The following is a 26743-nucleotide window of genomic DNA, read 5'->3' as shown; positions in this document are numbered from 1 at the left end:
ACCCAATCTAATCGCAATGCAAATGCAATGAAATTATGTACTGCAATACAGTGTTTCTATATATTTTAACTTACTTTGCTGACAGTTGGCTCCAGTGAATCCTGAAGGGCAACTACATGAGTAGGCCGAACACTGTCCAGCAATAACGCTACACTGGCCACCATTCAGACAAGGATCATTCAAGCATGGGTTACTGATACCAATTTCACAGTTGAATCCGGTGAAGCATCCCTGGCATTCGCAGGTGTAGGCTGTGCAGGAGCCAGCGACTCTTGAGCATACGCCGTTGTTACCGCATGGATTAGCTGCACATGGATCACGTTCTGTAAAGAGAGAAGAAATGAAAAAAAAATTTAGATCAACTGTTCATTTCACAATTTTTTACATTTTTGGCATGGGCTATTGCTTTTAAATGGCTTAACACTGCAAAAAAATGCAAGAGAACCGACACAATAAATATAAGGGAACACTTGTTTCTTGGATTTGTCATTACAAAAAAAAATATGATACACAATGACTTCATGACAATTATTTGGAGGGGCTTCAAATCAGGGCCGGAGTTACCATTGGGCCAGATGGGCCCGGGCCTAGGCCCAAAAAATTTGCCCTGTGCTTGTTCCTTTATAGCCTTAAAATACCATGTTTTGGACCAAAATATGGTAAAATTGCACAAATTTTTCACATTTCACACACATTAGCCCTTTACATAGCAAAATTCATGTTCATTTTGGGCTAACTTTGTCTGAAATTGAAATAAAAAAAAATAATAAAAATGAAATGCTTATCTCCCTCTAAATTGCAATGCTTCTGCCGCCACTCGATCTTAGTTATACTAGGCGCCCCTATTTGTAAGCCATAACTTGGCCTAAAAATAAGACCAGGATTATAGCAGGGCATGATATGGTGGATTACACAGGGACTAAAACCTTCCACTATACTTGGAAGACAAGGCACTTCATCATATATATGGAGGGGCTGCCATGCGAAATAACACATTGGTCATGTCTACCAAATGCGAGTGCAAGATATATATATCATTACATTATGGCCGACATAAAACATTTCTTTAAAGCGTACCAATTTGGCAAAACTCTCCAGTGAAACAGCCGCCGCAAGAGCAGGTATACTCGGTACAAAGCGCCATTCAGTGTCTGTACGCACTGTCCTCCGTTCTCGCATCTGCTAGCGCTGCAAGCATCAAACTGGTTCTGGCAGAATTGTCCCGAATAACAGGTGGGGCACTGGCAGAAGTAGACCGTGCAGTCGTCTGGGTCTGGTGTACACACGGCGCCATTCTGGCACTGGTTGTTGTCGCATGGGTTGACACGCTGGGTGCAGTATTGACCAAAGAAACAGTCGTCACATTGGCATTGGTATTGTGTGCAGGATCCGGAGACTGGTACGCAGGCACCGCCGTTGGAGCACAGATTGCCATCGCACGCATCCTGAGCTGTTGAGGGGAAAATAAACAAGAGCAAGATAAAGTGATGGCAACTAACTGTTGACCAACTTACAGTCACAAAATTTGTATTTTAGCCAAAAAAGTTTATTTGTCCTTAACTCCAAAGATATTGACCAATCATGTTTATGTTTAATAGTTGTACATTCATATCCCAAGTCAGAATGATGAATAAATGTTTATTTGACTGGCATTTTAATACCATAAAACATGAGTTATGCATTTAAGAGACCTTGTGTATAAAAATCAAAGATGTGGTGGCAGACTTCAAAAAATCGATTTTCTTTATACATTGCACATGGTTCGACAATGAGTCAACATGTATAAATTTGGTTAAAATTTTACCTCTTCATCTATGGTTACCATGGTAACGGCCAAAATATGAATTGACCCAATTTTCACTATTTTTACCCTTTTCACAACTGGAAAAATGCTTAAATATTAGGTCATATTTCTGTATGAAGAACGTGAATTAAAATAATCTTCTCCCATACAATAAAGTATCCATCCTTGTCCTTTCCAAAAATGAAGTAAACATAACAATTAAATATTTCAATATGGTAGATACCATTTTGTAAAATAGGGGTGTTTTTCATTAATTTAATTATGAAAAAAAATGATCTTTTTAAAAATGACGTAACCTCCAAAGTGGTGCTTTTTTAAAATTATTTTTGGCAGGGTAGGTAGATAAGATATTGGTCTACCTATCTATAGAAAAAAAAGTTCCGGTAATTGTTTTACTGGAAAGCAGTGTTGCCAGAAACTTTGAACTTTTTAGGATTGTTGACATTATAAGATAGTGTGGAAAAATAGGGATTTTGAGCATTTACTTCCACTGAAAATCCTGATTAGGGTTGATAATGTACCAAAAGAAATTGGCATCAATACACCGTAAAGTGAGACACGATTTGATAATATTTTAATGACAGTGTTGCCAGAAAAAAACGTCTCTCAGTGAAGCTGTTGCTCATCTTGTTATTATTAGCTATACAGCTATGCTGAAAAACGGCCAAATAGACCAGGTTAAAAATGAGCTAGGTCCCACACATGAAAGGAGAAACTGAGGAACAAGAATGTATAAGGTAAAAATCCTGTATCCTGAAAACTTTCCTGTGAGGGCGCTTTTTTCAAAATGGCTGCCAAAATCCAATGAAAAACAATTATGCTCTTAAAATAGGCGGATAAAAGATAGAATTTGTTAGATTATGGATTTGTATTTATGAAAGTAATGTATAAATAAGTCGGTATATTAATAAGAAGATACTAGGAGGTCACAGTTGGGGACGCTTATCAAAATGGCCTCCAAAATTAAAAGAAACGCATTATACGTTTACCATAGTCAATTATGAGGTATAATTGACCAGATTTTGTTTAAGTATTGATGACAGTAATGTAACGATAAATTAAGATTTCAATAGGAAGGTACCAGGAGGTCACAGTTGAGGGCTCTTTTCAAAATGGCTGCCAAATCCAATGAAAAGCTTTAATATATATATGGTACACCGTCACTTAAGAGGCATAATTGATCTGAATTTGGATTAATATTTATCAAAGTACAGTATAATCAGCCACAAAGCCTCAGATACCGGTAATGTTATTGAAAAACAAATTGAAACATTGAAATAGTTGTCTTTGATGTAATCGTAGTCTTCAATCATTGTCATCTCTAAGTTATCGTTTTGAGGGTGCAAAAGAACGAGTCACAAAGTCAAGATGACCACTAAAATGTCCACAGGAATAATTTATTGTCCCTATATGTTCACGAAGGGCAACATATTAACTAAATATACTGCGCCAAGAAAGTATCCTTACCCGGGGCCACACAACTTTGGGCGACAGTATGTGCCTGTCAACCCTCTTTTGAAGGCGACTAATACCCGATGACCCCTTTTTTAAAAGTCATACCCGATGACCCCCCTTTTTTAAAAAGTCATACCCGATGACCCCCTTTTTAGTTGCGGCTACCCAATGACCCCCTTTTTTGGTTGTGGCTACCCAATGTCCCCTTTTTTCTAGAAGAACATCATCAAAATGCAACAAGATAATGTCAAAACTTTCAAATTATGCTCCATTTTTTCAAAGTTTTGCCGAAACTTTTCAAATTTTGCTCCATTTTTTTCAAAAATTTCTACCCGATGACATATTTTTTGAAATCTTATACTCAATGACCCCCTTTTTTCAAAATATTATACCCAATGACCCCTTTTTTATTTTTTTGTTTGTACCCAATGACCCCTTTTTACAATAACGCTTTGTTACCGATATGCCCCTACTTATGCGACACGGTAGGCACATACCCGTCACTTCTAAAGTTGAGTCCCCCCCGGATCCTTTTATCTAATCCTGCACATTATGACACCACATTGAATCCATTCCAATGTGACCTCAAGAAGAAAAGTTACAAGCAATTGAATAGAGCGAAGATCCAGTTTTAAAAGTGACAAATTGGCCTATACGATGTGCAAAAAAAAGATTCCAACAAAGCGCAACAAAGAGACTACACAGTTTCTTCAATGAAGCTTTATTTAATTTATTTCAGTTTTTACTTCTCTGTACTTTTCATAACTTTTTTTTTTTTTTTTTCTTTTGTTTCAGTTTTCTTTTGTTCCTTTTCTTTTAAATCAAAGGCACACACAAATTAGCCATTTACCACTCTCAAACCAGATGTCTAGTCCGTGTTGTTTTGAATAGGCCAGTGTGTCACTTTTAAAACTGGATTTTCATCTAATCAAATGCTTGTAACTTTGCTTCTTGAAGTTACAGCAAAGGCAACTGGCATTGCATGTGCCGTTGACCCGATGGCTTTAGTCAGGACATTTACACCTACCATGTATGAGGATTTCGCTTTAAACATTTTTTTGCCAGTAGGCCTATATGCAAGACAATTGATCATTGTTGCATTTTTCCTTGACATAAAGCATCAAGTATGTTGAGAGAAAAACAAGAGGTATGACAATAAATTCAATAATGACATCCAAAGTTATCGCCAGGTAATCACAGTTGTCTTGTGATTTCAACAGTTTCTTTACCAACATCGAGAACAAAGCAGTCTATTGGTGTCAAAGAAGGAAAAGGTTTTAGCAGACTCAAAGTGCAGCTATCTTCTTTTCAGAGAACGCATAGCGTTTTCACAAAAGAAGATATATATGACCTATATGCCGCTTTGATTTCAGATAGGCTAGATAATGAAGAATAATTTTCTTAATGTAGTGATATCGATGTGAGTGATCTCGAAGATAAACACACAATAAAAGAATTCAGTGAAACCAAGAAGAGTAGGAAGTAAATATCCTGCCCTTTGTCAATACATAGGGACAATTCTCTGGTGGTCATTTTGGAGATTTGGTGATCATATTAGCCATCTTGACTCGCTATATAGCACTCTGTAGCTCGCTATATAGCACTCTGAAACACTTGCTTAGAGGTGACAATGATCAAAGACAACTATATTTGAATGATTCAACAAAGACAACTATTACATTCTCTTATCAAAGACAACTTTCTTTCTTAACACTTTTATCTGTGGCTTTGTGGCTGATATCATGCAGCTCTTTTTGGTGGGCATTTTGAAAGGCAACCTCAACTGTGACCCCGGTATCTTCCTATTATTACATTGACTTAATTTTACTGTACTGGGATCAATATTAATTCAAGATCTGGTCAATTATACCTCTTTTTAAGTGACTATTTTAAGTTTAACGATTGTACTGTGTTGGTCCGACATTTTGAAAAGTGCCCTCAGCTGTGACCTCCTGGCACCTTCCTATTAATATCTTGACGTATATTTGCATTACTAGCCTATAACTGCTGTCAATGCTTAACCAAAATCTGGTCAATCATGCAATGGCGTAGCACCAGTTATCATAATAGGAGGGGGCACCAACCAATGTGGGTGGCAGTCCGTTTTTTTGGATTTTTAAAATTCAGATCGATTGGGGGCCATGTAACCCCGTGCCCCTATGACGTTACGCCACTGCAATCATACCTCATAAGTGACTATTTTAACCATATATATGCTTTTCATTGGATTTTGGCGGCCATTTTGAAAAGCGTTCCCAACTGTGACCTGTTGGTACCATTCTATTAATACCTTGACATAGTTATACATTACTTTCATCAATACAAATGCGAAATCTAGTCACTTTTATCTTTTATGCGACCTTTTTAAGCGTATAGTAGTTTTCATTGGATTTTGGCAGCCATTTTGAATAAAGCGCCCTCACAGGAAGTTCTCAGGATACGGTTTTTATTTTTACCTCATAAATTCTTGTTGCTCATGAAAAACTGGTCCAGAAAAACTATGTGAGAATGTTTCCTTTCATGTGTGGTAACATTTTTAACCTGGTCTAACTCTTATTTTTTGAAAAATACCTATCTTTATGGCAATCACTGTTTGCCAATATTAAAATTACCGCAACTTTTTTTTATTTATTTGGGTACAGTACTATCTAGTCCAGCCACACTGAAAAATATAACATATAAAAAGCACCACTTTGGGGTTACAGCTCATTGAATATTGCTATATTTCAGAAAGTCAAAAATTAAGAAAAACACCCCTATTTGAAACAATGGAATATCCCAAGTAGGACAGACTGTTTGTTAAAACAACTGTATTTTTAGAAAGCTTAGATGTTGCCAATTATGTCGTGGAACTCTCAAGGTTTACCTCTTTTTTTCCTTTATATGGTGAATCCTGAAACTTGTTATATTTTTTTGCCTTGTAAAAGTGCGAAATAGTCTAAAACCTGTCATTTTGATGTTTTGGCCGTTGCTATGGTAACGAAGGTGCAGTGATGAAATAATTTTGATTTTGTAGACTTCACCAAAGTTGCATCCTGATATAAAGTAAGAAGAAATTCCATTTTTGAAGTCTGCCAACTATTTTTGATTTTCTTTGACTGGTACGCAATACTACTCTTAATGTTTTGGGATGATTAAATTGTTGATTTAAGTTCCCCCACCCAAGAGCTATTAATTACTACTTATCTTATACCAGTTGATCATGAGACACTTTGTATGCTGCACCAAAAAAAGTATTTAACACTTGGGGAAAAAATCCCAATTTTAAAACTATTTGGTACAATTTATTTTTTTAATAGAATGACTATCTAATCCTGCCCATTATGACATCCCATTGAATCCAATGTGACCAAGAAGTAAAGTTGCAAGCATTTGATTAGATTAGATAGTGCATCTTTTAATAAAATAAATTTACCCTCAGGTGGTTTAGTTTTAAAATTAGGATTTTTTCTGAGTTTTCAGATACTATTTTGGTGCAGTATACTTTAGGTAAACTTACCAATTTCACAATTTTGTCCACTGTAGCATTCCTGGCACAAGCAAGTGTAGGTTGTCAAACTTTCAATGACACAAGTTCCTCCATTCTGACAGGGCTGGTTGAGGCATGGGTTAGCTGCAAAGGTCAAAGAGTCAGAAGTTAAGACCAGTTCTCACAGAAGAAAAGGAACATGTCAGAAAACAATAGGAAACAAAAGGATTCTTCTTTAAAATGGCTTTGTAAGGCCAAATTAAAAAAAGTTCATCTCAGAGCTCCAGCAAGTATTAGTTTTTTCACCCGCATTATTTTAAAAAAAATTCCCTTTTTTTTAAATACAATCAAAATGCCGTCTTGGCAATTTTTTTTAAACTTCCGCAATTCATTTTTCCCTGTACTTGGGTCTAGTACAATAGCAGCATCACTTTCTGTTAAATACAACACTTCATACAGTAGAATAGAACTGAGGATTTGTCACATTTGAAAAAAATCTTTGGAAAAAAAAACGCATTTCGTTTTGGAGAGCTTTGAGACCAACCTTTTCTTTAATTTGGCCAAATATGTATATTTTCCACTTTGCAGCCAAACATAATTTATCCATATAACCATTCAAAAAGCTCATAACTAGGCAATTGAGTAGGACTACATACATAGCAAATGAGAGGTTGCTAATCTCTAGACCTTAAGCTTTAAAACTTGCTCCTTATGTTAAAAAAAAATCAATATTTTGATAAAAATATATGAAATTAGCCAAATTCTCACCATCTTCGACTGTAACAGTGAAGCTGCAAGATCCAACATTGCCAGAGTTATCAGCATATGTGTATGTCACGGTGGTGGTACCAAGACCGAAGAAGTTGCCGGACTGGTGGGTCTGGGAGATCAGGTTAGCGGTTCCAGAGTTATCGCTGGCCACTGGTGCAGTCCATTCAACCTGGGCACCGTTGTTAGTGCCGGACAGTATTGTGACCAGGGCATCCTCGGGACAGAGGACAACTGGTGGAACAATGTCGGCTGTAGATTGAAAACGAATACAGATTATTACATGTGACCAATTTCATAGGGAGGGAGATTGGTTTAGGCTATTCCATTTAAATTTCACATACCCTCTAGGGTTGTCTGTTACATAATTCATATTTCCAATCATTTACCCATAAATCATATGCACATGCAAGTCAAGTTTTGCTTGGAAGCAATCTCTATACTATTTTGAGCTAAGGTGTTAAGTGAATTAATGTTTCAATAAGATTTTACACTCATTTGACAAAACTATTTCATACACTCTACAGCGTGAACCAATCAGAGCAAGCGTTAGAAAAATCCAAACCATGCATTGATTGTGTATAATGTGCACTATCCGTACTACGCGCAGTGCTTTCGCGCGCATAGGCTTGATTCATTTTTCGGGCGGGTTGATGCATTTATATTTGGTTCTATTTTCCAATATTTTAGTGATAATTTTGTTATAAAAACAGCAAAAATCACATGGTTTTTTTTTTTTCTTCTCATTACAATTACAAGAGTCAAATTTCTATTCCTAAAATCAAACTATATTTCACAACATTTTTGGAATATCCGGTATGAACCTTCGAAATATTGTACAGTAATCCCAGCCTAAACCTACTTTCAACAATGGTGACTGTGAAAGAGCATGAATTGCTATTTCCAGATGGGTCGGAAAATCGGTAGGTCACGGTGGTAGTTCCAACGGTGAAGAAGCTTCCTGGTACATGAGTCCTGCTGGTCATCACAGATGTGCCAGAATTATCAGAGCTGGTTGGTTCAGTCCACTGGATGACCTTGCCGTTGATGCCAAGGTTAACGGTGTCCACAATGTTGGATGGGCAGCCAAGAATCTGAGGTGGGACTTCATCAACTGCAAAGAAATTGGAAATAATTTGATTATCACAAATCTAAAGTTTGCAGCAAATGGGATATTTTGACAGTTCTTTGCAAATATGTGACCCAAAAAAACAAAAACACGGCAGTTGTCGTCAAAACGGAACTTGTAGGTTTCTTTACCAGACTAGAGGACTGCTTTTAAGCTTTAAAATGACGCCTCTTCCATTGATGTCGTATGTAGAATGGTGATTTTATCTGACAAATAGAATTCAAAATCCTTATTATTTTCTTTATTTTTTGGGACACATTTTCTTCAGTATCTTTAAATGTGGGTTTCCGACAACTGCCGTGTTTCGATGTGATGGGTCACATATGCAGTTACAGTTCGATACATAAGTGACATGGGAATGGGGTAATATGGAGTAATATTTTTAAGGAACATATCGGGACAATATCCTACTCTTTCAAGCCAGATTGCAGCTTTTGTCTCTCCATTCTAAATAACCATGAGTGCAAAATCTGAATACAATATATACTCAGAAAGGCTATTGAATGAATACAGAATGACAAACACCTCCACAACCATTACAATTCATACAGAGGGTGGGTACAAGACTTTTCAGAATGGAAATCCCACACACATCTAAACAACAGCACAGTATTAATTTAAATGCATTTCTAACTGGAGGTGTCAATAATGTATCCATACAGTCATACAATAAGTGCATATACAGACACCATGGGATAATTATATCCAAGGACTAAAACAGAGTGATTGGTATAACAGGCAAATGTTTATAGGCACTTTTTATTTATTGAGGGTGAATAATGTTAACTTTTCTCAAACAAGCATCTATTTCGGTAAGTTTGTGTGCTTTATCACAGACCCAAAGTAAGGTAGTTTTTATACCCAACCAATATGCAACACTCTCCCATATATTGCATACAAAAAAAGTTTGTCAACATGGCAACACTTACCTTCGGTGACAGTGACAAGGAAGGAGCAGCTAGCAGTGTTGCCAGATGGATCTGTGTAGGTGTAGATAACAGTTGTGGTGCCGGGGCCAAATAGGCTACCAGGGTTGTTGGATCTGCTTACGAGATTAAACACGCCAGAGTTATCGGTGACTGTAGGCTCTGTCCATGTGACGCCAATCTGGCCTGATCCAAGAGGAATGGTACGTAGGATGTTTTCTGGGCATATCACTACTGGAGGTATGGTATCGACTGGAAATAACAAAATATATCCAATAGATTTAAGTCTGGGGAATAATACCACAGAAGCTTCTTAGAGCAAGTGGTCAATTGATACCAACACACTAATACCCTGGCAAACCTAGCAAAAAGTGAGAATTCTGGTGCCAAACCACAAATCCCAAAGTACCTCCCCTACCTCGAGGCAATTTAACAGTCCTCCCCAATCCTGGATCCCTGACAAACAATTAAAGCAATCACTTATTCACCAACTGCCTTTCTAATGGCTTTTCCGATTGGTTAAATACATGATATATTCATCTGAGTAACCAATTAGAACGCAGCTTCTAAATATTTAAGCTCACTCATCTTCAGCCCTATAACCATTGCCCTATCACCCTTGTTACCATATGTTGCTGATTGGCTCAATAATAGTCTTTTAACCAGTACTTTTTGAAAAACAGCTAACACAATAGGGCGTTCATCAGTTGTGTCCGTCATTCTTCAAAAAGGGCATATGGGTTAGGTTAAATTGGATGGCAGATTCAAGTGGATCAGCATTGCTACACAAAAATTTCAACATGGTCATACATGTATGTTAAGGTATTTCTGTTTTCTTACTTAAAAACTTGAGTTAATTTACCTGAAAAAACAGAGCCTTTCTTTGAATCCCATGGGCACTACCTGCCAATGGGTTGGGAACTAAGGGCTATATCATCTATTGAGCCAATCAGAGCACGGATAGGTCTGAAGGTGATAACGGTTAAGTGAACTAAAAGCTCAATTTTGATTGGATAATTACATGTCCAAGTAACCAATCAGAGGTCTTGTTCATACCTGCATTGACAATGACATTCCATGAACAGCTGGCTGTGTTTCCACTTCCATCTTGGAAGACGTATGTTACAAGTGTGGTACCAACGTTGAAGAAGCTTCCAGAGTTGTGCGAGCTGGACAAGAGTGAGACTGTACCAGAATTGTCGGTAGCTGTTGGCTGGATCCAGGTGACGGCGGTGCCACCGGTACCAAGCGATACGGTCTGTGTAATGTCCTCTGGGCAGCTGAGTACAGGGGATTCATTATCAACTGCAAAATTGAAGCAAGGGGAACAATGTAGTGGTTAAAATTGACGTCATGTTGCATGGAAGGTGCACGAGGTTGAATGGGCTATGCATTAAGTGTCATTCTGGGTGAAACCAAGCCTGAACCCAGTAGGACACTTCGCGTATGATAATTTCCTGCACTATACTGATGCTGAACCTAATTACTAATTGATCATACAACCAAGTCATTCTAAACATTTTTAAACAAATAATAAACTAACAATTTGTAAACATTCTAATTGTTGCAAAAAAAAAAGGAAAAACATTACAGAAATTAGATGACTGTTCCGCGTATTGCGTACATATTACGCACCAGGTACATGCGTATCTCGCCGTATACATGTATCATGCTTATGCAATATGCTCACATTTACTAGTAAACACTCACTAACTAGATACTATTAGTTATTAGGTTCAGCGTCGGTATGAGTGCGGAAATTATCGTGCTTGCTGAAGTGTCATACTGGGTGAAGCGAACGCTGAACCCAGTATGACACTGAGCGCACGATAATTTCCCGCACCATACCGACGCTGAACCTAATAACGAATTTATCATACCACTAAGTCATTCTAAATATTGAAATAATTACGTTTTTAAACATTTTAATTGCTGTTAAATAGAAAAAACATTACAGAAAATAGATGACTGTTCGAGTATTACAGATTATGCGTGCATTTTACGCGCCAGTTTACGCTGAATCGCCTTTATCACGCGTACCTCGCCGTACAAGCATATCGGCCTAGCGAAATACGCTCTCACTGACTAGATATAAAGCGTAATATACGCACTCACTGACTAGATACAAAAATATATCAGGTTAGCGGTGTTCTTTGATGTTTCCCTTAGTGGCATGATAAATACATATATCCGGTTGGTGACATTCTTAGATGTTTTTCTATCTTAGTGGTATGTGCGATCTATTTCTTTCTCTAGAAAATTGAGATTAGAATGTTCTATTTGTTCAATGATTAATCTTTTGCCAATAATTACTGTTAGCTCACATCCTAAAAGTGCCACTGGACTAGGTATTTCATTTGAACATCAAGAAGCACATGAATTGATTTGTGACATCTTAAAACTTTCCTGCATACCAAGTGCCCAGTGTACCTCTTCTAAAATCATGGAGCCGATCCTGGCTGCTGTGGTATAACATTGTGAAATGTGTGAGCTGAGCTATATATATTTCAAGCCATATACCCCAGCAAGTCACCACCAACACCATGAATTGAACCCAACCCATCATGCACCATTATTATTAAGCATTTCCACTTTTGTATACAAGTAAATAGATGGAGGAAATGGAATCTAAACTGAGCTCAAAAAGAAATTTTTCACAAGGTCATATCTTGAAATCCTGTCCATCAAATTGAACCCAAATTACACACAGGTTTACTTCAATACTCTACTCTTAACACATGTCAGTAACCAAGCAGTTATCCAACTGACACAACAGCAAAATGCACTGACATGGAACAGCTTCCTGGACCACATTCACAGCCCAGCCCTGTTTCATGAAAAAGTGTATGAAAAGCAGAAAGCAGCACCGTTTTATCATCTGTGCAAGGATCTTGTGTGCATTCTCACAGATTTTTTGTGCTGTGTGTCAAATGTTGGGCTGTGAAAGTGGCAGAAGTCCAGGAAGCTGTCCCATGACAGTGCATTTTGCTGTTGTGTCAGTTGGACAACTGCTTGGTTACTGACATGTGTTTGAGTAGAGTATTAAAGTAATCCTGTGTGTAATTTTGGTTCATTTTGATTGACAGTATTTTAAGATATGACCTTGTGTGTGATTCACAAGTTGTAAAAAAATATAAGTTTCTTTTTGAGCTCAGTTTATATGTGATGTGAACAAGCTAAATGAGTCGGGATGTCGATCAAAATCAAAATTTAGTTTGCAATTTCATTACATGAGCCATTCACCGTGCTTTATTTTGCTGAAACCCCATCATAATTAGACCTACAGTTCCATTTTAATGTCGCTCAAAACACTAAAATTACAAAGGAAGTTGAATATTATTATTGGCTATATCTCAATATTAAAATTCCCGACATTTTGCTTGATTGCATCACATATATGACGTGATCCACTCAGACCAAAGTTGGACATTCTGAGAATTACACATTAACTTATTCTGTATCTAAACTTACTGATGCAGGAAACCTTGGTATACTTGGTTGAAAGCTGTACACTTTTTACATGCCCAGTTCCTGTTTTTAGATTTTAATGCAAACTAACTTCAGTCCGAGTGGATCATATTGAGTCGCATAATAGAAAAAAATTTATAAAGATTTTCAATAATTACTTGGTGTTACGGTCACATCAAAACTACAGGTGGCGCTGTTTCCAGATCCATCCACAAATCGGTATGTGACGGTAGTCGTGCCAACGGGGAAGAAGTTTCCTGGTTGGTGGGACCTAGAGGCCAGGTTAACTGTGCCAGAGTTATCAGTGGCTGTTGGTTCTATCCAGCTTACGGTGGTTCCTCCTTGGCCGAGATTGACGTTTGTGGTGATATCGTTGGCGCAAGCAATCACTGGCGCAACTGAGTCCACTGTTGATACAAAAAAACATGTTTTTATTCAAATTTGCTACAAACATCATCAGTGCATCTGGATCAAGGCTTCTCTTAAGTAGGTTTATGAAGTAATGACTTGCAATTACATATCTGTTCAGTGCCAGAAGTAGGCAAGTGCAATAGCTGCCATGTGTAGATGAGTATACAATATACTGTGTGTAAATTGCCATAGCTATTGCACTTGCCCACTTCTGGCACCGAGCAGTCGACATGTGGTACTTTGTTGCTTGTTATTAATGAACTAATAACTGATAATGCTAAATTTATTGATCATTGTTAATACATACAAAAATGAACAATAGTTAATTGATGGTCAATCGAAAGATCTAACTCATTCGTTTCTATTGCCTTAAGCTTATTCCCCTTTAGCTCTACTGACTATTTCTTACCATATCTCTGATTGCCTCAAAATATGATATAAATAATATCCCTCTTTATATACCCAATCAAAATAGTCATTATCATGGGTTTAAACTCACCTGGAACAACAATAACATCAAAAGTACAAGTTGCGCTGTTGCCAGATCCATCAGTGAATGTGTAGCTGACGGTGGTGGTACCAACATTGAAGAAAGATCCAGGAGCATGGCTTCTTGATGTCAAGGAGGCTGTGCCAGAGTTGTCAGTGGCAGTTGGCTCAGTCCATGAGACGGTAGTTCCAGGGCTGCCAAAGGTAACTGTCTGGCTGATATCATTGATGCAGGCTATGACAGGTGGAATTGTGTCCACTGGATATAAAACAGAAAAAAGGTAGCATTGTTTGAGAAAAAATGACATGCTCAATTGTTTTATTAAGAAATACAGGGTAAATAATGCAGTATCGTTTACACCCAAATAATGTGTCTGGGGCAGTAAAACATAAATAATGGACGAGGCGCAGCCGAACCCATATAAACATCTTTACTGCAGAGTGCACATTTCAGGTGTAAAGGATAATGCTACACCATTTATTTCTATTCTATTACTACAAAATAATGAGATTTAAAGAGAAAATCACTTTTTGCCAAAATATTTTCGGTTATTTACTTTGAGGTTTACTTTGCAAATCATCTAGCCAGTTGCACAATTTTATCAAGGGTTTGAAAATTTTTCTACAGCCTTGTGCTAACTTTATGAACAACAATTGGCATGCAGCTAATCTTATAGACCACTTGATATCATTGTTTATCAACAAAGGCGAGGGACTGGTCTATCGATATGCTTGAATGGACCGCTACACTGTTCAATGGCTTTCTTGTACTATATTAAAATGCACGTGCCCTGAGCAAACTGCGATAGGTACGCACACTGCAGGGCAAGGAACAATGGAAATTGCCATAATTTGCGCGCATACTGCCGGGCAATGACGTCACATGTCAAGTGGTCTATAATTGTTCAATGTGGTTAATAGGTCAGTAAAGGGAGCACATTTTTCTATTACTTACACTCGATAATGTTAACGTTAAATGTACAAGTTGCACTGTTGCCGGATCCATCAGTGAATGTGTAGGTAACTTGAGTGGTACCAACTTGGAAGAAAGTTCCTGGAGCATGGGTTCTTGACGTCAGTGAGACTGTGCCAGAGTTGTCAGTGGCAGTTGGCTCGGTCCAGGTAATGACCTCGCCAGTTACACCACTGCTGACGGTATCGGTTATATCAGCAATGCAGGCGATGACTGGTGGAATGGTGTCCACTGAAAGAAAAGCAAATGTTTGTCAACTTGGATTTATCTTTTCCTGGTTGTGTAGAGTGTACTGTGTAAATACAGAAGCAGGGTTTCCAAATGGCTAATAAAATCATGAAATGTTGGCAACTCATTTGCTGCCATTTCTTGTAAACTTTGCAACAACTAATTTTAACAACTAAGTTTATATTGCAGTCGTAATTATGTCAAAGTATGTACTTCGATTGAATGCTGCTTCTTTCAAACACGCTAATCCACCAGGTGCACGCGAGACGTACATTTGTCTCGGTATAATGTGAAATTTTTACAGAGTTATGATCCGTCCAAGGGTCCATTTCACTCAACTTTACGAAGCTTCGCAAGTCTCAAAATCGTTTGTAACTTACGACGAATCATAAGTTCCATTTCACTAACTTCCTTACGAACAGTACCCTTCGTAAGCAATAGGAATTTACTATATGGACCCTTCGACGAACAGTTAGGGAGGACAGCTTTTATGGTCTACTTAGCTCAGCAATGCTTTGCTGTCTTCGATAATGGTTCATGTACGCCGGAGCGTTCGATAGGATCAAGCGAACAGTATACGAGTTTGCTGATATCTATCTGAGCGTTCAGCAGAGCAGCAGGATTATAAACACGGTCGATGGTAAAACCATAATCAATTTCCTTTGTGTTCAGTAAGTTCATAACGACCCACTCATCAACTACTCAAGTGGTCATTAAATAAGCATGTCAGCGGTCAATAAAAAGTCAATATTATGTGTGTAAGTTTATATGTTTACATAAAGTGGTGTAATTCGGTTTCAAGGGTTGTTAATTCAAGCATGGTCGTTAAATTGATTCTATCGATATTTTGGTCAACGCGTGGTATCGGATCGGAGTGTACAATTGAGCGGAGCCTGACAGAGTTTGCTACAGACTTTTATGGGTTTGGGCTTTGATAAAAGCCAGGTACCTCTCCGATACAATGCGTTATCGAAGACAGCAAAGCAATGCTGAGCTAAGTAGATCATAAAACTGTCCTCCCTTACTTGAGTTATGAAGGGTTGAAAGTCTAGTAAAATGGACCCCTGGTTTATGGTCAAACAGAATGCACACTTACATTGTACGATATTGACATTAAAGCTACAAGTTGCACTGTTGCCAGATCCATCAGAGAATGTGTAGGTAACTTGTGTGGTACCAATGTTGAAGAATGATCCTGGAGCATGGGTTCTTGATGTTAGTTGGGCAATGCCAGAGTTGTCAGTGGCAGTTGGCTCAATCCAGGTGACAGTAGTGCCAACTTGGCCCGATCCAACAGTGTCTGTGATGTCACCAATGCAGGCAATGACTGGAGGAACACTATCAACTAGAAATGGAACAATTGCAAAGATTCTACCATTAGTATAATACTATTATTTCATTTTGTAGGGTCAAATTTTTAGTGAACCTATTTGGTGGTGTAATTTTCAAGAGGATTTGCAAATTTAACCAAGATGTTGAGACCTGTTTCCCCCCAAATAAAAAGGAAAATTCTGATTCATAATATCTGGATCATAAGTTTTAAAAATGAACCAAAATTACACAGGATTACTTCAACACTACTCTAAACACATGTCTGTAACCAAGCAGTTGTCCAACTGACACAACAGCAAAATGCACTGACACGGAATGGCTTCATGGACCAATAATTGGCACCCAGCACAAGAAATCTGTATGAATGTGAAGAAGGTCCTTGCACAGATGACAATTCCCAAAGAGTAAGTGGAATAGTGTGGAACAAGATCAGTTTCTTAAAGAAAGTGTGTGAAAAGCAGAAAGCAGCACCATTTTGTAAATTATCATCTGTTCAATGATTCTCAAATATTTGCTGGGTGCCAATTATTGTGCTGTGAATGTGGTTCAGTGGACAGGGACCTTAATTCTTGTTGGGATTTTCAGGAGGGAGCTCTCTATTTGTACGCGAAATTTTACACAAAGGCAAAGGAGCCCATACTTTGTTTATATCAAAATACTCCATCTACATTTAGCATTTCACGCTTTGTTTACAATTTTTACAACAGAATCAGACCAGGCCTTTTATTTTCAGCCCATATTTGGTGTTTACCCCAATTTTACACTGTTTTTCAGTTTTTTTCTTCATTTTTGGTCTGTGGCCTCTCACACCCCTGATGGGAAACGCCTGGAAGATGCCAAGAGTATAACCTGGAATTGCAATGAATCAAAAGCATAACTGATTTTAAAATGGTTGTTAACCTGAAACTTACTTTCAATAACATTGACATCAAAAGTGCAAGTAGCACTGTTGCCAGATCCATCAGTGAATTGGTAGGTGACTACAGTGTTGCCAACTTGGAAGAAAGATCCTGGAGAATGGCTTCTTGATGTCAGTGTGACAATACCAGAGTTGTCAGTGGCGGTTGGCTCAATCCATGTGACTGTCGTACCAGTGACACCGGTGTTGACAGTGTCTGTGATGTCGGCGATGCAATTGATGACTGGAGGAGTGGAGTCAACTGAAACATCAAAATAAAATGTTTGTTGAAAATTGCAGACTATGACTAGATGCTGTGTACAGATCATGGTCAGCACTTCATGGGCTTTAGACTAATATTTTTGTCCCCCCCCCCCCAGGTTTTGTCCCCACTCTGACAATCCAATATGGCAAATATACCATGGCATTGGACTATTCCATTTAAAATCCACTATACCCCTGTGGAATATCTGAAATATATCTTCTACAGGGGGAGTATGAAATTCAAATGCACATTAAACAGCTCCATTTAAATTTCATACATCCTCTAAAGATTTAACCTGAATCTTCCACAGAGGGAGGGTGAGTTTCAAATGGACCTGCCTAATGGGTTCATTCCATTTGAACAGCCAGGGCCACATTGAATTAGTATTACCGTAGTATGCATTGCTAGCAGTTCAATAGAAGCAAATGCAAAGGTACAAATTTATCCAGCTTTGGAAAAAAAAACTTGGCAAACATCAATAGAGGCCGTCAGCGTGACGTCATATGCCGCCATCTTGTGGGTACACGCTGTGATGGTCGTTCGATCTCCATGCGTGAACATCAAAATCACCGTGTTGATGCGCGATAACAGCTGCGTGGCAAGCTGCGCCCTGCGCGTAGTGTCCGACGCATGAACACACAGATCATTTGTACCCACAAGATGGCTAAAGGCTGACGGCCTCTATTCCATATGGTGGTATGAAGAGGTTGAAAAAAAAATCACAATAAATACCTTCAGTGATAATAACATTGAAAGTACAAGTTGCACTGTTTCCAGATCCATCGGTGAATGTGTAGGTAACTTGAGTGCTTCCGGTGTTGAAGAATGATCCTGGAGCATGGCTTCTGGATGACAACGAGACCACACCAGAGTTGTCGGTGGCAGTTGGCTCGGTCCAGACGACATTGGTTCCACCAGTTCCTTGTGGAATTTGTTGGAAGATGTCAGTGATGCAAGCAATGACTGGTGCAACAGTGTCAACTGAAAAGAAAGAATAAGCAGCACTCAATTAAGGTTGGGCCTGAGAGTAACAAATTAAAGAATTAAAGACCATTGTGAGTATTATAATAAAAAGTTTTTTTGAAAATTTTCCTGACCTCTTCGGATGGTATCAAAACAGCTTATGAATTTTTCTGAGGGAGAACAGCCACGCCCAGAACCGCTGCCTGTGATTGGCTATTGGCACGGGTGTCGACCTGATGGCACAACACGCATGGCTCCGCCTTTTATTGATCTACAGGACAATGAAACCCTTTTTCAACAAAACCCAGGGCTTATTACGCCAATGACAATTTTGGTTTTGATTGAAGTTTGCTCAATCAAAACCCGATTACTTTATGGGCTTCTTTTTGTCATCAAAACAATGCGGTAATCAGCAATGACACACATATTTATTTGTATAGCTGAAAAATGGAAGACAAGTTTAATAGGTGGGTGGCACAGATTTTCCTACTTCCTTGCCCAAGATGCCAATGCTCTCATTAACTCTCCACGCAGAGGACAAGTTTCCATTTTTTAATTTGGACTTGTATGGAAAAGATAGTACAAACAAGCCTAGTATTGGTTCAGTACTTAAAAGGGCATTTCGTGATCCACAGCATCATCCCTCCACTTTTCTCAAAAAAAGTTTTTTATATCACTGGAAACCTCTGGCTACATAATGTTTAAGTACAAAATTTTTCTTGCAGATTAATTCGTTCAGCAAAGGTATCGTGAAATTTGAATTTCGTTCTGCTATACCAGAACGAAATTACAACACATTGTCTATGGAGCAGTATAATGCACATAATCATACATAACTCACAAACGCAAAATCGGAATCAACTGAAATTTTGGAAATAAGCTTTTTTCGCGGATATCTACTGAAAAATATCATAAAAAGAGGATGCTAGGATCACAAAATCCTCCTTTAAGATAGCTCTTAATATTTTGAGGAAATATCTCACAACTTCATGTTGAAGCCTATGGCTAAGTTCGTTCGGCTTATGCATTGATATAGAATGGTGTGCACCCAGTTGGGCGCAGTGCTTACACTAGTTGTGCGTTGCGTAATGTCATGCCTGGTGCACGCATGTGAATTTACGCAAGCATGAGTTGGGACTTTGACATGCGCAGTGCCAGGAACTAAAGGCGAATAATTTTCGCCCTATATAACCCTAACAAACTTGAGCACACAGAGCAGTAGTGTTTGGGAAACATGTTCCTACCAGCATTAACAATGACATTAAAGCTGCAGCTAGCCTGGTTGTTAGATCCATCAGTGAACACATAGGTGACTTGCGTGGTACCAATATTGAAGAAAGATCCTGGAGCATGACTTCTTGAAGTCCTGGAGACTGTGCCAGAGTTGTCAGTGGCAGTTGGCTCGGTCCAGGTGACGCTGGTTCCACCAGAACCAAGGTTTACAGTAGTGGTGACATCATTAATGCAGTTAATTACTGGTGCTACTGTATCAACTGAAATAAATTGGGAAATAATTGTGGATTTGTGAAGGTACATGTAGTCACTATATGAACTATCATATTCCATACCCTCTGTGAAAGAGTCGGCCAAAGTCTTCCACAGAGGGAGTATTATAGGTTTCAAATAAACAATTGGGTAACTTCTCATTTGAAAAATTCACTCCAGGTTGTGTAAGATATGGAAGGTAAAGCCATATAGAGGGAGAGTGCAATTAAGTTTCAAAAAGTAGTGGAGACATCATCGATGCAGTTGGAAGCATTCACCCCTAAATTTACCCAATTCTGGCTCGGTAATTCCTGAAATTGACTTATTGTAATACAGCATTGCAAATTTGTGTGCGCAAATATAAATTTCACTGGGCCAAAATTGCGACATACAGCCTCCGAGTAAATACTGCCCTGAATTTGTTTTAATACCCACCTGGTGTAACGGTAACACTGAAAGTACATGATGCCAAGTTGTTAGAGGCATCTGAGAAGGTATAGGTGACCTGCGTTGTACCAACTGGGAACGAAGATCCTGGAGTATGCGATCTGGATACAAGATTGACTACGCCAGAGTTGTCGGTGGCTGTTGGCTCGTTCCAGGAGACTTGTGTTGATGATGTGCCCAGCTGGACAGTGGTTGTGATGTCATTGATGCAGTTGACAACAGGGGCAACACCATCAACTGCAGGATAAAAAGCAATGGTCAATGTAAGTGTGGACCTAGACATTCATTCTTTAGCCACCAACAGGTGTAGGGTTGGTAAGTAGTGTGATAACGTCTGGAGATTGAGATGGTCACATGTTTTAACACTTAAAAGTGTCCATCACTATTTTCACTCGGTATAATTTGGGACTGTTATCACTGCTGCATTTGTGCTGGTACCTTTTCATACAATTCTCAATTTGAAGAGTTTGGATGTAAAAAGCAATATCCATTTTCCTCTTGTAAAAGAACAATTTAGAAAATATGTGCCGTTTTTGATCCTAGTGGGGTGTCAATTAAACCTAAAATAGAGGGCAGATGTTGGTGGCCGTAACGCAAACAGTTTGAACTCTTCAGACGGACAATAGCTTGATATTCTATAATAATAATAAGGTAAAAGAGTAAAAGGTAAAATGCACGAAGCCAAAAAAATGGCACCCAGCACAAGAAATCTGTGAGTAAGTGGAATAGTGCAGAACAAGACCAGTTTCTTTAAGAAAGTGTGTAAAAAGCAGAAATCAGCACTGTTCCACACTATTCCACTTGCTCTTTGGAAATTGTAATCTGTGTAATGATCTTATACGCATTCTCAGATTTCTTGTGCTGGCCAATTCAATGTCAGAGCATTTTGCTGTTGTGTCAGTTGGACAACTGCTTGGTTACTGACATTGAAGTAAGGCCAAGAAAAAAAAATTGTTTGCTTGCCCTCAAATGAATTTTAACAATTGGGTCGGTCAGGATTTCTTTTTTTTAATTACTAGCAAACTCTATACTGTTTGTATTAATTCAGGCTCAACATATGAAAAATGAGACAATTTTGGTGTCAAAAAGAATCAACTAACATTACAAAACAACTAAAATCTTGAACACAAGCTCTAAACTACATTTTTTTTACATCTTCAGAATGCAAAAATTTGAAAAGAAAAAAAAAACTTTCAGGAATTTTTTTTGGCCTAATACCGTGTGTAATTTTGGTTCATTTTGATGCACAGGATTTTAAGATATGACCCATTTTTAGCTAAGTGTACAACAATGAAAATACAAACCATAATAGGGTCATGCTGTGCAGTGTACCATATGTGATCTGTCACCAAGCCAACCTAAAATATGGTTATTTTATTGGACTGGAGGTTTTTTTTATGGCTGTAACTAGTAAGCTAAATTGTGGTGACCATTTCTTTATACAACATGTCAATGTACCTTCGGTAATGATGACGTTGAATGTACAAGTAGCACTGTTGCCAGATCCATCAGTGAATGTGTAGGTAACTTGAGTGGTACCAACATTGAAGAAAGATCCTGGAGCATGGGTTCTTGATGTCAGGGAGACTATGCCAGAGTTGTCAGTGGCAGTTGGCTCAATCCAGGAGACGGTTGTTCCACCGGTACCCAGTGTGATGGTTTGTCCGATGTCGTTGATGCAAGCAATGACGGGAGGAACGGTATCAACTAGAAAAGATAAATGGGCCAATTGTGTTACAGATTTAACTACGACAGACGATATTAGCCTATGTTTTCCAATACGCTCTACAATATATAATTGATGTCCATTCTGAGGTAAACAAATGGGAATATTAATAACATTATCATTTCAACTTCAAAAATAAAATCATTCATGCATCACAATGAACAGACAAATTCAGTCCTCAAACTACCCCATGCAGTATATACTTGTCTACCTCACATCATCTCGGTAAGATGCCAGACTGGGAAATTGACACCCTGATGACCTCGGTTAGAAATTTGGCTTCCTAACCAAAAGACCAGCTAGAATTAAGTTTGCAAAAAGCCAAAGATTTATGAATTGTCATATCCTTCAAGGTTGCATCATAAAAAACACAAGGTAATCAACCTAAAGAGATTATACCCAAAGAGTACCAACTTAATATTACCTAGTGTGTAATGCCATGATAAATCCGCCATTTTGGATTGTTGCGCACAGATGGCAAACAGAACTCTGGCGTTTTTCGGAATCGATCAAAGATTTGAATTTTAAGCATGAGCATTTAAGGTTTGTGCACTCCGCACAACACTTTATACATAGTTTGCTGGGTGTGTTGCGCAATTGTCCAGAGGTACACCGTTGTCACAAACCGCTCACGGAAGTATCCTGCGCCTCCTCGAGCCACTTCTGGTCCTGTCGGGACTTGAACCCATGACCCTGGGATTAAGAGGCGAGCACGCTAGTGTATAGACCAAAAAAGGACTTCCCCATCAGGTCTATAACACCAACGCACTTATACCTCAGGACACTGTTTGCGCTTCATGAGCGACATGCTAAACATGGCCGAGTCGGTACTCTTTGGTTCTACCTCCTTGTATTAACCCAAAGGTGACATCACCTAAAGGCGATATCACCTCCAGGGGATATCACCTCAAGAAGGAATCGCCTAAAGGGGGTATCACCTAAAGGTGGTATCACCTAATGTGATACCACATATCTAGTCTACAGGTCACATATCCTGTAGGCTGACCTTCAATAACTGTTACATCAAACGAGCAACTAGCACTGTTCCCCGATCCATCAGCAAAGGTGTACGTGACTTGAGTCGTCCCCACTGGAAAGAAAGAACCCGGTGTGTGGCTCCGAGAAGTTTGAGTGACAATGCCCGAGTTGTCTGTAGCCGTTGGCTCAATCCACGTCATGGCTGTACCACCGACTCCCGTTCCTACCGTTGAGCTGATGTCGTCTGTGCAGGCTATGATCGGTGGTACGGTATCCACTAAACAAAGAATGCAATATTGACTGTCAATTTGGAGGAAGATGTGAAGAGTTTAGGTTCAAAATGGGATACCATATCATGTGCTGCCTTGTGTCAATTTTATCACCACAGAGTCAACTGAATAAAATAACCTAGCAGACAATGTCTCCCCATTATTTTCCGATCCTCGCTTCCACTTTTTCACCACAAAAAAATTCAGTCAATTCTGTTTTTGCATTTGCAAGTTATGCAAAATTATGTTTATTACACTGATCCATAGGCCACTGCATTGAATTCTTGATTAAATCTTTGCTAAATGAATTAATCTGCAAGTAGTGTTTTGTTCATTAACATTATGCAGCCAGATAAAGTGGGGGATGAGGCTGTGGATCACCCCTTTAAGAATGTTTTGTTTTTAATTAAACCAGGCAGCCTATGTAAGTATCACAATTTGCAGCTAAACTCTTATGTATCTGAGGAAGATAAAGACATGCCAGCACCATGGGAATATTTCCTTCTTGTTCTAATATCTGTAATGAAACTACAAGAGTATATCATTAAATATCATGCAAAATGATCAGTAAATAATGCAATATGAATGTGATCCTCAATTGGGTGAAATGGGTTTTCCAATCTGATCCAATCAGTATTGTCGCATAAATTCAGAAATTTCAATCATGACAACTCGTAAACAAATCGTTTCCGAGTTTGCCTCTGACATCGCCTGTCAATCAAACTAATATTTTTTATCTCTAGCTCCGATTGTAATAGTATTAATTTTGTAACTTTCAGCATTAAGGAAAGTTATGGTACAACCCTAGTTGGACCAGTTTGGATCACATGATATGTGACCAAGCAAAATGAGCCGATGAAAATTCTAGTTTACCAATAAGTGGAGACATGCAAACAAGCCACAAAATCACTATTAGAAATATGACAAATGTGGACTTTGATTTCAATCTACACAGACTTATTTTGCTTGATTGCGTCATACATGCCATGAATGGAAATATCCGAATAAAAATGATCTGAAAATATAAATGCAAAATGACCCTCAAAACACTCCATGTATATTACATCTGCCATCTATTAGGCACAGAAAAATCGTCTTAGAGAGATCCATATGGTGCTGGCGATGGCCATGTTCAGTAGCATAGCCAGCGGTGGGGCAGAGTGCCTCCTGACAAAAAATGAAAAAGAAAAGGGCAAAGGATCGAGCCCCTTTTCTAGCAAAATTCAGGACCAAAATAGTGTAAAATACAAAATTTTCCGAGCTACGCGCGCACGTTGTAACGATAAAGCCCTTTTCAGCCGGATAATGGGCGAAAATAGTGTAAAATATAATTTTTTATTTTTTTATTTTGCCCCCCCTCGACCAAGAAAGCTGGCTACGCCCTTGGCCATGTTTTTCCCTTGATGGCACTGTGACATCATCAGTGATCAAAAATGAATATGACATGAACTTTCCAGTATGTGAAGCTCGTCACCATTACACACAACAACAGCTCATGTACCATTTTGGCTAACATCCAATATGCTGTGTGTGTAAAGATATTAAACAAGGGGGATGGTATGAGAAACTGGGCACTTCATATATGTGGCCATGGGATATTCCAGTTGAAATCCATACACCCCTATGATAGTGCAAATTTCAAATGGGGCTGGTTACCTAAATGGGCAGCTCCATTTGAAATCTACACCCCCTGTAAGGTAATGTTTTCCATACACGTATGGATTTTTTGTGAACCAGCCCAATGTTCTGCAAGATTTGGATGTTTTTAGCGGGAAATTCATTTTTGCCACTTGAGTCAATTCATATGCAATGCAGGTCATGACCAATGGTGGCGAAATGTGGAATGACATGGGGGAATTTGGTGGTCCAAAAGGATAGCACCTAGCTTTATGTCTCGGGGATCAAAAGGACTAAATGACATCTGCTAAAATGAAATACATGTATGAGTTATGAGCATAAATGACCTCAACCTGTTCCTGTTCAAGATAAATGTACAATTATTAAAACTACACTAGATGACCTGAAACACCCACACGAAAGAAGGTACTGCTACTTCTAGGTGAAGTACCATGCAAATATAGCAAAAAAGTTGACAGAGCTCAATGTCCCCAACTAGCTCAGACCAACACCAACTTGCCTTGTATAATGTCAACTCTGAAATTACAACTAGCGCTATTGCCAGCTTCATCAACAAATACATAAGTGACTTGAGTGGTGCCAACTTGGAAGAAAGACCCTGGTGTGTGTGACCTCGAGGCCAGGGTAACCACACCAGAGTTGTCTGTAGCAGTTGGCTCCGTCCAGGTGACGGTCTTCCCCGCTACGCCGGTGCTGACCGTCTCCGTGATGTCGTTGATGCAAGACACAACTGGTGGAATATTATCAACTGTACAATAACAAATGGGCAATATAAAGTGTTCTCATTTCTGCTTGTTTTCTGCTGACAAGGGGCAGTCGTCAGTAAACAGCTCTTTTCAGAGCCACCACACCTTTAAAATAAGCAGATAGGCGAGATCTGCTTGTTCTCTGTTGACAAGGGGCATTTTTCGGTGAACGGCTCTTTTCAGAGCCATCAATAAGGGGTGGCCTACATGTCTCATTCTTAGGTACTTTGTCCTGAAGTCAGAGCTACTCCTGACTTGTCCCATGGCGAACCTGCTAAAAAACCCACTAATAATAAATATCACTGGTTTGTAACCGAGGCATAACAATTTTTAAACAGATGGAATCCTGAAAAAAAAGCACAATTAAAAGTAGCTTATCCTGTCTCAGCGAGGATCAGAATCCAACAGGAGGACGAGAGATATTTTCTTAATTCCTTTTTGGACAAACCACCCGTCATATACTCATTGAAAACACACTTACGTTGAATAACGTTGACATTAAATGTACAAGTAGCGCTGTTGCCAGATCCATCGGTGAATGTGTAGGTGACAGTGGTGGTACCAACATTGAAGAAAGATCCTGGAGTATGGGTTCTTGATGTCAGGGTGACTGTGCCAGAGTTGTCGGTGGCAGTTGGCTCAATCCAGGAAACGGCGGTTCCACCGATTCCACTGTTGACTGTTTGTGTGACGTCGTTGATGCAAGCAATGACTGGTGGAATGGTGTCAACTGAAAAATAGATGGTAAAATATTAGCACTTTGTAGCTATTCAGGTAACTTAGACACAAGGTTTTTATTGTTTCTTTGAAAAGGTCATGATTTTGACAAATACAATCACTGGTTTGTAACTGAGGCATAAGAATTATTAAACAGAT

The 26743-nt window shown here is 38.8% G+C and overlaps 1 protein-coding gene across 1 annotated transcript in view; it reads right to left on the bottom strand.

Moving 5' to 3' along the window:
* LOC140140575 (uncharacterized) overlaps positions 1 to 26743 on the bottom strand; it is a 135341-nt gene that overhangs the window by 19266 nt on the left and 89332 nt on the right. The window contains 20 exon segments of the mRNA XM_072162332.1: positions 75 to 323; positions 1078 to 1145; positions 1147 to 1450; positions 6759 to 6872; positions 7497 to 7748; positions 8359 to 8610; positions 9555 to 9803; positions 10608 to 10856; positions 13178 to 13426; positions 13930 to 14178; positions 14875 to 15123; positions 16217 to 16465; positions 17364 to 17612; positions 18348 to 18596; positions 19823 to 20071; positions 20499 to 20747; positions 21969 to 22217; positions 23243 to 23491; positions 25621 to 25869; positions 26349 to 26597. Coding sequence (XP_072018433.1) covers positions 75 to 323; positions 1078 to 1145; positions 1147 to 1450; positions 6759 to 6872; positions 7497 to 7748; positions 8359 to 8610; positions 9555 to 9803; positions 10608 to 10856; positions 13178 to 13426; positions 13930 to 14178; positions 14875 to 15123; positions 16217 to 16465; positions 17364 to 17612; positions 18348 to 18596; positions 19823 to 20071; positions 20499 to 20747; positions 21969 to 22217; positions 23243 to 23491; positions 25621 to 25869; positions 26349 to 26597 — 4725 coding nt within the window.

This window comes from Amphiura filiformis, chromosome 19 (assembly GCF_039555335.1).
Source record: "Amphiura filiformis chromosome 19, Afil_fr2py, whole genome shotgun sequence".
NCBI classification, from domain to species: domain Eukaryota; kingdom Metazoa; phylum Echinodermata; class Ophiuroidea; order Amphilepidida; family Amphiuridae; genus Amphiura; species Amphiura filiformis.
The sequence above is the reverse complement of the archived record's forward strand: the minus strand, read 5'-3'. Positions and strand labels throughout refer to the sequence as shown.